The 12,135-nt window shown below is 40.2% G+C and overlaps 1 protein-coding gene across 1 annotated transcript in view; it reads right to left on the bottom strand.

The window, feature by feature from the left end:
- Nucleotides 1–11,664, bottom strand: part of LOC134797709 (ubiquitin conjugation factor E4 B) — a 50,494-nt gene extending 38,830 nt beyond the window's left edge. Inside the window, exons 1-5 of the mRNA XM_063770059.1 lie at nucleotides 11,478–11,664; nucleotides 10,742–11,335; nucleotides 3,410–3,551; nucleotides 2,595–3,160; nucleotides 1,893–2,117 (exon numbers count right to left, since the gene is read on the bottom strand). Of these exons, the coding sequence (XP_063626129.1) occupies nucleotides 1,893–2,117; nucleotides 2,595–3,160; nucleotides 3,410–3,551; nucleotides 10,742–11,335; nucleotides 11,478–11,501 (1,551 nt within the window). The 5' untranslated portion in view covers nucleotides 11,502–11,664. The remainder of the gene's footprint in view (nucleotides 1–1,892; nucleotides 2,118–2,594; nucleotides 3,161–3,409; nucleotides 3,552–10,741; nucleotides 11,336–11,477) is intronic.
- Between the last annotated feature and the right edge of the window lie 471 nt (nucleotides 11,665–12,135).

The raw sequence follows: 12,135 nt of genomic DNA on the forward strand, positions 1-12,135 counted from the left end.
AGCAAAGCTTGTACTATGGGTACCTGATTCACATTCAACGAATGAAAATGTAAGAATACTTACCTGACATGCACTTGGCCTAGGCCCGTGCATAGCAGTATTACACCGGTGAAAGCCGAGAAAAAAAAGAGAATTTAAAATAATAATAAATACGATTAGGGGACATCTTACACAGATCAAACCTAGCCCCAAACTAAGCAAAGCTTGTACTATGGGTACTAGGCGACGATATACATACTTGTATAGATAAATACATACTTATATACATAGAAAACAACCATGACTCAGGAACAAATATTAGTGTTCATCACACAAATAAATGCCCTTACTGGGATTCGAACCCAGGACCATCGGCTTAGCAGACAGGGTCACTATCCACTAGACCAGACCGGTCGTCAAATGCATATGCATATGCATATGCTTAGTTTGTATCAATATCGCACCGAATAATCGAATAACGATTCACTTCAGCGCTCGCGTAATCACTAGGAAAGGTAAATTAAAGATAAGTCGGCTTTTTAAAACAAGTAGGTATGTATATTAAATACATGTTGAGATTTCACGGTAGCAATAAAAACAAATATCGTAGCGAAAATACTCCTGACGTAGGTAAACATGCACCGGATCTAACAATATTCTACACTATTTAGAATAAGATTTAAAAATAGTGTAGATACGTAGAATAGTAGGTATAATATTGAAACTGAAAATTCATCCGGGTATATTTTGTAGACAGCAAATTCAAAAATTTTCGAGAATCAACAAACTAGACAGTACACCTTTCAAAGAAATATTAAGCAGAATTACCTCCGATTTGCCCTACGAATGTATTTACATAATATCTGTGAGCTTTGACCTCGCTCCGCCATTTTGGAAATTTCCTAACTAAATTGATAAAAATAAATGTAATCATTATGAACACTCACAAAAATTTTACTAGATTCGGTTGAGAAATGCTACATCTACCTAGAGGAGAACGGCCGTAAATACGAAAGGATTTTTGTCCAAGCTAAAACTGAGAACTTCGATCTCGCTCGGTCAATAAGCGTCCATCTTTATCGCCCTAATCAATAATCATATCAATTCATTGAACTACCGAGGATCATCCCAGTGACTAAGTAAGTAATAATATTTCCACGAAGATAATAGAGCGTATCAAAATATACAGGTTTAGTTGTATGTCCTTGACATTGGGCCGCTTGGTCGTGGCCCAGAAAGTTGTATGTTAAATGCTACCCGTAACCTAGTTTTGAATGGCGCATATTGATTGACGACGGGATTTGTTTGTAAGCGGACGGCTGACCCCGCATAACCCGCATTCGACAAATTTTTAGTTCTCTCGCTCTATTTTTAAGGTTCCGTAACTAAAGGGTAAAAACGGGACCCTATTACTAAGACTCCGCTGTCCGTCTGTCTGTCACCAGGCTGTAACTCATGAACCTGAGTTACATAATTCGGGTGGATTAATTACTCGTGGAAAGGAAGAAATCTATTTACTGCACAGCAAAGAAGGGACAGGATTGAAAGCTGTGTCGGACGATCACATCTCATTGTGGGGGCGAATGTTCTTAAAGGTATCGGTAAGTATAATGCTGCTAGGGACTACGAGAAGACGACCTATTACCCTAGACGACGTACCTAGACTACTTGAGACATGAACTTTAATAACGGGTGGATTAAACATAATCTGAAGCACCTGTAGATATATGTCATTTTCACTAATAAGACCACAAACCAAACCACTCAATATCTGACACAGAGTAACAATCCGCAGAAGAGTGGGAACGACTTTTGACTCTGGCTAATACTTTAAGCTGAGAACAGCGTCACATGGGAGGAGAGCAACATGTCAACCACAGAGCAAAGCCTTAGGAAAAAGCAAATATACTCACAGAGAAGAAGGGCCCGAGGAAGCTGACTCTTGCGATCTCGCGGCCGGGCGCGGTGGTGACGGCGGCGGGGCACAGCGACGGCAGGCGCGCCACCAGCTCGCACACGGGGCGCTGCGCGTGCCGCGGGCCCGCGCGCAGCTCGCACAGCGAGCGCAGCGCGCGCAGCGCGGGCGACACGCAGCCGCGCATCTCGGACCGAATGCCCATCAGGAGGGGCACGAAAACCTGTGGACAGCTTTGTTGTTCATCCGTCCCTCAAACTAACTTGCAGCTGTACTTGAACAGCAGACCTGTTTCATGTCGTTGCACTTGTAAAGTCAGTTGAATTCGACTTTATAAAACTAAAATAATATCGTTTTAATAAGGTTTTTTCCCCTCAATTTCAAATTTAGTACAAGCGCAACGACTATTTCATATTTAGTTTAGGCCAGCCTTTAAAATCTGTGATGTAATTTTGTTTCTGTAGCTTTTTGTACTTTAAATTAGTGAAATGTGACTAAGCTTTCGCTGAAAGTGAGAATAATGATGTCGTACTAAGTGGATTTCCTATAGTCTGTGAGGAAAGAGAAGAGTCGTAAAATGTATGGGCTCCCTTACATTCCACGCCTCTTTTCTTTCCGCACAGACTCTATTAAGTAGTCTTTAATATTCTGAAAACCGTGTTTTGTTAACGGTTAGTACCATTAAACAAATTTGACTTACGTCTTCAAAAACTTCTTTGTCCAAATACGTGGCGACTAATAATTCTGGCACCAGCCCGGTCGGCGCGTTGCCGATAAGTAAATATGGCAACAACGGCGATTTCCGGCACTTCTCCAGGTCCATCTTGTCTCGCAGCACTAGCACTAAATGACTCACAAGCAAAGTTCTCAAGTTCTGTAACAAATCACTCAAAGGCGGCTCCGAACTCTTCTTTGGATGCTCTCTTTCATATATGTTTATATTGTTGTAGAATCTTAATACGTAACTAACGGCTAACCCCTGCGTGGGGATCGTTTTAGGGATGGGTAAAGATGGTGCCGGGCAACCCGACTTGTCCGGATCATTGTCTGAAGACAACGGGCCACCTCCAGTTAAAGTGTCGTCGCCACAATCCTCGTTCAGTCTTTTGGTTGTTTCGGAAACGGCGATGAGTTTTTGGTTTAGGGGGTCAGCGCCGTTGGATATCTGGAGGATGACGTCCATTAGAGCCTCTGACGCCATATCTTCTAAACTTAGCTTAGGGTTGTCGAGCAGCGACGCCGCGACTGAAGGTACGTAAATACCGCCTGCAAGAAAACATTGCATTCAAAACCTCCCTTTGCCCAAATCATCTCAAAACAAGAAGAAGCGAGATATCCAATTGATAACATTTCATTTGTTATGATGTTACCTTAATAACACAGGAGGAGCAATCCAAAATCACGATGACGCCGACGTATTGGTTTATTCCAAACTCACACAAAGATGACAAAGATATTGACCCATTTGCAATGGCAAACGGAAAGGCGGGAATCCATTGCACATGTCCTACTTACCAGCACTGTCTTCTGACCAGGACACCTGCAGGATCTTGCCCACGATGGTCCGCAGCTGTTCCTCCGTCAGTTCTGTGCAACTAACAGTCCGGGAGCGGGAGATCTTTCGTGCCGGTGACGCGGTCGAGTCATTATCTTCCACCTGATAGCAATGTTACATGAGAAAAAACTGTCACAGTTCGTATTGATAACCGATAATGAGCTTTCGCCAGTGCAGCCCAATAATCGGTACATGCGGCAAAGACTGACAGATGAGCATCGCCGCAATAGCGGCGTCGTAGTGGAGTTTCCCAAGTTATGTCTGTTTTATTGTATTAAATCCTTTATGTGATGACGATTGGTGTTTTAGTTTAACAGTATGTATAACAGTTAAAGACATGCTGAGATGGATGTGTGGAGTGACGAGAAAGGATCGTATTAAGAATGAGTATATAAGAGGAAGTTTGAAAGTAGCTCCAGTAACGGAGAAAATGAGGAGTACTAGGTTAGCGTGGTATGGGCATGTAATGAGGAGGGATGAATGCCATATAGGCAAAAGAATGTTAGGGATGAATGTTGATGGACGGAGAGCGTATGGTAGACCCAAAAAACGATGGATGGATTGTGTGAAAGAGGATATGAGAAAGAAAGGAGTGAGTGCTGAGGAGACGAAAGACAGAGGAGAATGGAAGAGAAAAACATGTTGTGCCGACCCCACATAACGTGGGATAAGGGCAGGGGAAAGAAGAAGATAACAGTTAAAGACATGTACAGTTGTTAAGGCAAGATAAACAAAAACTGGTCCTAGAACTGAAACTATTATACCTAATCTACCTATAGAAAAGTAATAAAAGTTCCTTTTTTCCTTTTAGCGCGACTTGACTTGCACATGACGCGCATTAAATTCCTCTCTTTATGACATCAGAATTTGTATACATCGTTCGTTCTTCTCTGCTCAGTTAAAACCTTAATCAGTCCGTCGATTGCGGATGAGGCCATTAATTCTGTTACCAAAAGATCTTTTTATTTTATTCTACTTACATAGCGATAAACAGAGCAGTCATACTCGTACTTGTAAATAATTCAGTAGGATCTGGTACCTAAGCGATAGTGCCTTGTGCGACTATAAGGCGCAAGGTAACAAATCAGTTTCATCTGAATATATGGTTTTAATATCATTGTTCGGTATGCTTTTACTTAAAGTCCCAGTCAAACATTTTTAGGGTTCGGTATAACACTTTAAACTCTCGCGTTTTTTGCACATAATAAATGTCACGGCTGAAACCTCGGAAAAAAAGGTAAAATAATGAAATTTAATCGCGATAGACCCGTTATTAATGACATGAATGCATTGTTAATGGCATTATTTTTAGGGTTCCTTATAATCCTTAGTAATACAAGATGGCCCAAATCTCGATGTCCTAAAATTTTGTTTTGATTCTTCACACGTCGTGGGCTATCAGAATATATACCCCATGTATGTTAGCTGATTTTTCGTAGTTATGAGTTTTGAATTTTTTAACTTTTAACTTTGTTAAAAAATTCCGGGGCACCATGTTACTGTGATGTACGCACGATCCATTTTGCTTCTGATGCATCTCCTAAGTACTCAAACGAGCCTACGCAGTACCTGAGTGTACCTAAGTGATGTTGACCTAAAAGCGCATTGAGTCCTACGACTCCTACGACCGCCCACCCGCTCCCTTGACCGCCATTTTGCTCAGGCAACGGTCTACTAACATTGATGCTTATTATTATGTTTATTGTCCTTTAGCTTTCGATTAAATTGTATTGTATTCTTTATCCATTTCAATAAACAATAAAATAGTATGGGATGGAGGTAATTCACTTGTATTACGAATTACGAACGAAGATAGAGAACGGAAAACAAAAATATAACCCCGAAACTAAACTTACTGGCTTTTAATTATATTCGACTTTGGTCTGCCCCAAAATTATAAATGAATGCTCTCTAAATTCTTAGCAAGCAACAGAAAATCAATTCTGAACCGAAATCTGTTTATTACCCTAATTCCTAATACATTTTAAATGCTGACATAGATACACGTGTACAAAACAACACCAACATACGTGAACATTGAATGTGAGGATCGCCGGCGGTCTGTGGTTTCCTACCCCAGTGCCGGAGATACCTACACGGCATTAACTTTGTATCAATCGATATCAATACTGTTAATTACAGCGACTCGACGACCGTGACTCTTTCTCTGTCCATTAGTTACGAGGCTAAATAGCTTAGAACAATTTTCCTTGTTATTAGGTTATTTTATTAGTTATTACAATGCATCACTGGAAAGGTACTCTGAAAAGGTATCTAAGTATTTATATTTCTTTCAGAAGATCTATTTAAAATGACCAATTGTCGCTGTACCTAGTAACTGTACTACCAGAAGATTCTAAAAGAACCACGCCAAAACCATGTATCTACACTATCTACCCATAAAAAAATGTTTGAAAAGAAGTTGCAGGGACCAGTGTAAAATTATTTTTTACGCGGAAAATTGTATTAACCTGGTACTTTCAACGATATTTTTTTTTTCAAAAATAATATCTGAACAGAGATGTGCTGTGAGCTTTAAATGGGCTCGGAATTAAGGAAACTACGCAAAAAATCCGGTGTAACTCAAGGATTGACTTCTACCGTCAAGTTTTCCGGTCAGACCTTAAGTGGTATTAATTGGTCTGACCGTGTAGTTGGGATTTATATAAACCAGGTCAATGGAGGCGCATTTTGCTCACGTGGCGTTATAAATGCGTCGTGTTTGTTAGTGAAATATCCCGTAAAGAGATGTTCCTTATTGAGGAGTCGACCTACAGTTGTGTCTTAAGAGGGGTTTCATATATTTATGAAGGGGCGACAACGAACCTACATGTATACCTAGCATTTCCCAGCAAGCGTTCATATGAACAATTTAAACCACTCCAATCAACGTGCATTATGCTAATGTACCGTTAAATGTGTCACCAATGTTTCTGCCCTACCTCATAAATGTTTCGCAATGCATATTTTATCAGAAGAAAACAATTTCGGAACATTTTCCGAGATCTTATTGTAGTTCGGGCAATCTAGAAAGCGAACAGTGAATAAATGATGTAATAGGTGCGCCTACGAAACGCGGACATTATATTGTGACGTCACGAGCGAGTGTCACGTAACAGTAGCTCTGGTTAGGTTTGGTCAGTGCGCAGTGCATGGCTTATTGCGTGCCAGTGTGAATGTGATCTTCGATTATATGTAGTAGTTAAGAGTCTCGGGGCCATGTTATAACAGGGAACTAGCTCAAAGTCAAGATCAACTGTTTTTGTCCAGAGTGAATATAATGGGTAACTTTGTTGATACAAAGTCAGTGGCGAAGCGTTGATCAAGTCAGAGCTAATTTTGACTTTATTTTTCCTTTGAGACATCTAAGAAATAGGCGCTCAATTATATAACACTAGGCAAGTCGACTCGATAGCTAGCTAACACGGAAACCTACTACTCTATACCTAAAGCTAAAACTCAAACCATCTCGTCTCGTGAGAGGAGCTCTGTGTTGTGCCCACAGTAGTATGACGTAAAAAGTCGAATAATCACATCACCCACGTTTCAAATATTCACACACGTTTCGTGTCTTTAATATTTGCGGACTTTCGTTGATTCCTTAAATTCAGGAAACTTTCAAAATAAACGACGAGAATTCGGAGGTAATAACAAAAAAAATACCTACCTCATTTCCTTGGCGGTAAAGCCACCTATGTTTCAGCGTGTAACTAACTGCATCATTCTGGATTAACCGTTTAGCTCCGATCAAGATTAGGGGTCTACGATCTCCCCTGCTTAAGGTGAATAAAAGGAGGTCATTGGGGTCACGAGTGTAGCTACTTATATTTTGCTGTAGGGGCCATAACTCGACTAACGACCCCAGATAAGAGTGCCAGGACGAACCTATCGTTGACAAGATGTAAGGATGCTAGTGATTTTATTTATAGGTGAATGCCTAAAATACCCAAAGCAAAGGGGTCGGACAACTTTTAATACCTTTGATGCCAAACGCATTAAAAGTCATCAGTTTCAGGCATCTTCGGAGACAATTCCAAAGAAGCCGGACGCGATCTCAAAAGCGTGAATCGGAAAACTGATCATTTTAAGCCATTTGGAAAGGAGGTGTGGTCTTTTCAGAGTTACGAGATGGTTTGACAGAAATCGGGTGGCGATAGCGCGCACCGCGCGATAAGTCGATAACACGTGGGGTCGATCGATATTTAACAAGGAATAAGAACAAACTCTGAACAAGGTCTGTGTAAGCTATCTTTGTAGCTAAGATTGACTGTTCAAGTGTACATTTCTGATTTAACCGTGTTATCTTGAGCGTGTCATGCCACGGTACACAAACGTTTTTGAAGAGCATTAAACATGGAAAACAATGTTCATAAGCAATTAAATGTAAATGCGATGTAGGAATTTACATTTTAGCATTGTGATTTGTAATGCTTTAACTGACACCCATTATCAAAACATACGTAACTTATATAATGTAGCAATTAACAGTGTCAAGTTATGAAGTTGATTAATTACCATTATTTACAAGCCTTTCACTAGCAGAGATGCTAAAACAAGACTAAGTAAATTTTTCCTAGGAGACTACAGTGTGGATGAAGTTTTTTATGAACACCCTTAATTTGGCAGAAATCACGGATTCTGGTTAAGAAAAAAAATACAAAAAAAGAGGGTCTAAGATTTTGGACAATGCCAAATTAAGGGACATTTTCAAAGGGTAGGGTTATAGGGGCTAAGAATGCAACACTCTGAACTTCTTCAAAGTATTGACAACGCACAAGTAGCGGTTCTGGACATTCAAGCAACCATAGTGGTAATAACCAGGCAAGCAAAGCGTATTTTGTTTGCCACCACTAGGTATAAAATAGTTTATAGACCAAAATGTAAAAAAAGCTTATTTTGAGACTGGGAAGCTTATGGCCTCAAGATCAATGGAAACAGTCTAAATCACCTAAGATTCGCAGACGACATAATCCTATTAGAAGAATGCCCAATTAAATTAAAATACATGATAGAGTCGCTAGCAGTTATGAGCAGTAGGGTAGGGCTAGAAATGAATGCGAGCAAAACAAAACTGATGACCAATACCAAAGAGATAAACATAGAAGCAAATGGAAACACCTATGAATATGTGAGTGAATATGTCTACTTGGGACAAATTATTTCCCCTAAAGACTCAATGGCCAAGGAAGTTAACAAAAGAATAGCTTGTGGATGGAAAAAGTACTGGTCTTTAAAAGAAATAATGAAAAACAAAGATATCAGTATGCACATTAAGAGAAAGACTTTCAACACCTGTATTCTACCATGCATAAATAACCTATGGATGTGAGACATGGTCACTTACAGCCAAGGATAGAGAAAAATTGGCAAAATGTCAAAGGGCAATCGAGAGAAGTATCCTAGGAGTCAAGCTAAAGGACAAAATCTCAAATTCAGCGATAAGAAGTAAAACCAAGATTATAGACATACTAAGTCGGATAGACCATCTAAAGTGGGGGTGGACAGGACACATGCTGAGATGCAAATTAGACAAATGGAGCAAACAAGTTACCCTATGGTACCCAAGAGACGGAAGAAGAAAACAAAAACATCCAAAAACAAGATGGGTAGATGAAATCCGCTTAACCTTGGGGCCTTACTGGTCCAGAGTTGCAGAAGACAGAGTACAGTGGAGAAGGTTGGAGGAGGCCTATGCCAAGAGGCACACCGAACTGCGGGACATTTTGTAGAAAACACGATAACATTTCAAAAAAGCTTTTAAACCCAAGGATCGGAAACAAAAGGCTAGATAGATAGGTATAAAATAGTTTATAGACCAAAATGTAAAAAAAGCTTATTTTGAGACTTAAAACAAGATGCACGCTCAAAGGCGAGAATTTGGGAGATTTGGCTTAAGGACTCATATCCAGGCCTTAATTGTTAAAAAAAAGAGAATTTGAGATGGGTACCACCGTGACCGGGTGGTCTAGTGGTCAGGATGTTAGCCACAAGCTGGAGACATCGGTTTCGTCCTCGGGCCACCGGAGGGGTTACTCAATTTTTCTTTAATATATGACATCTATTACAGTTTATAAGATGCATGCTATTATTGCTATTGTATGGCAGTGTATTTATTATTATTATATGTGAATGCGCAGGCAGCTTAAAGCTGATACGTGCACATCAATGTCCACTAGTGTTTTGTAGTCTACGAAAGTGTTCATCGAGTTTGTTTTTAAAAGAGTTTATCGAAGGTGCACTGATCACTGACTCGGGTAAACTGTTCCACACTTTCACTATGTGGTAAGATAGGAAGTGTCGTCTGGGGTTGCTACTACTCTGCGTCCGTGTCAGTTTCAGAGAGTGTCCTCTCAGTCTGTCATTTATGCTGCAAGTAAAAATAATGCTTAACCCGGGTATGTTGTAGTGTCCTGTGAGTATTTTATATGTTTCTATCAAGTCACCGTGTTGCCTTCGCTGCTCCAAGGTTGTCAGGCCCAATTCCTTTAATCTATCTTCATATGATTGGTTACGAAGAGATGGTACCAATTTTGTGGCTCTTCTTTGGACTTTTTCAATAAGATTTATATCCTTTTAAAAATATGGATTCCAAATTTGGAAGGCATATTCCAGTAAGGGTCTTACATATGTCTTATATAGCTTAATAAAGAGATTCTTATCTATGTAACGGACAGCTTTCCTGATCATGTATAAAACCGAATTTGCCTTTTTGGCAAACCCTAAAATATGTCTCCCATTTAAGATTGGAATAAGATTTGTTAATGGCAATTGAAAATGTATAAGCATGGCCTGATCATTTATTAACCTATTGTGTAAAAGGTCTATAAGGTCCTTTTGATTTATTTAAAGCATTTAAACAGATATTAGGTAAATAATGATGATATTTTGAATGGATTGAATGCCAATATCGACAACACATGCATGGTTGAAATGAAAAAATGATTTCCCATTATCCATCTACACAAGCCTACATTTATTACTAAACCAAATTATATTAACAACTTGACTTGTTTTTTTCATACATGTTTACTAATTTTACATGTTTTATAGTGTTTTATACACTTGTTTAAGACTAGTAAGATTTGTATCACATTCTTATTTGAATGAATCTTATAAACATTTTTATCTTATTTTGAAAAGGTGCAAAATGCAGAACACAGCTGTACTGAAGCTTTAACAAATCTTATTTGTTATTGCGTCAAGTAAATTGAATGCCTGCTTTGTGTAATTGTTCTGAATTCAATGCAAGTCATGTTGTATAGATATAAAAAAGAAACAAATGGTACACATACCTCCATGGGCTCCTGCTGTTGCTCAGACTGGGAATTCCTTTCTGACACATCATCCACTTCCATAGATAGGGAACGTCTGGAGCAACTCGGTGAGGCATTGCTAGGCCGCGGTCGCACTGGGGACGGCTCAACAAACTGTGCCGGAGATATTGACCGGGAGGTGCTGTCCTCCCGCGGCATGCCTTGCTCTACTCCAGTAGGTCGCGGCGAGCTTCCCACCCGCACTGAACCACAACTAACCAGTGTATCATCACCCATAGAATCAAAACTATACTGCCTCGTCTGAGACAGATCTGTCATTTTTGTGTCTGGCATCTCATCTAGTAAATTATTGTCTGTCTTTTCTGTAACAATTAATCCATCAGCAGGTATCTCTGTCTGATCATCACTTTTCTTTACTCCATCTGAATAGAATGGCTGTTTGTTGGCGTTTGCGATATCCTCTGGCGTGCTGGGCTCCGTGGAGGGCGCAGGCGGGCTGGCGCGTAGCACGGGCAGGGGCGCGGACGCGCCAGGAGTGGCGGGCGGGCTCGCGGGCGCAGCACTGCCTGGCCCGCTCAGCGCCGCCAGCCGGGCCAGTCTCCGTCTCCGTATCTGCAACAACCACGAGGCTGTAGCACGTGCGACCAAACAAACTCGCGCGACCACTGAACGCCAATGCTTTGTTTTGTTACGAAATTAGACTTCCCATACGCACTATGCTGGAACTCATCTACGAATCAAAATATGGACTCACCTCCTCCTGACTTAGTTCACTCATTGTGGCGGACGTTTATCTTGACTGTGAACTAAAACTATTGTATGCACTGTTTCTCTGAATTTCTTAAAATGTTAAACAAGAACGAATACGGAGCAAGCTACACAACGTCAAGCAGTCAGTCACCTCTCAGCTGACGGTGCTGCCAGGTACTGACCGAAAGTTTACCCTATGCTACTGATTACGTGAAGGTCAAAAAACAACGTACTTTAGATGAGATAATTCTATTTTTACTAAATTATAATTGTTACTTCACTGCAGTCTTACATAAATGCGTCAACGTATAAAAGGGAAAAAAAATTGTATTCTGGAAGAAACCGAAGATTGTACAGTCTTAGCCCTCATCCACACAGGGGCTTTTACAACGCGCGTTAAAAAAGCGCTTGAATCTGTCCGCACTCTAAATTCGATTTAATGACCAAGGCTTAAAGTCAAAAATCCAACAACGCTTGATTAAAAGCGCCACCGCCGTCGTGTGAATAAATAAATAAAAATAGTAAAAATATATTTATTTACCGACACAAAAAAAAAAATACAAAAAATTGCAAGTACAGTAAAAAAAATAGGTACAATTTACAAATATTTGTGCAGTAAAATGGATGAGACTCAGCGAGACCGCTGATTTTCAGTCCCCAAC

The sequence above is a fragment of the Cydia splendana genome, chromosome 15 (assembly GCF_910591565.1).
Source record: "Cydia splendana chromosome 15, ilCydSple1.2, whole genome shotgun sequence".
NCBI classification, from domain to species: Eukaryota; Metazoa; Arthropoda; class Insecta; order Lepidoptera; family Tortricidae; genus Cydia; species Cydia splendana.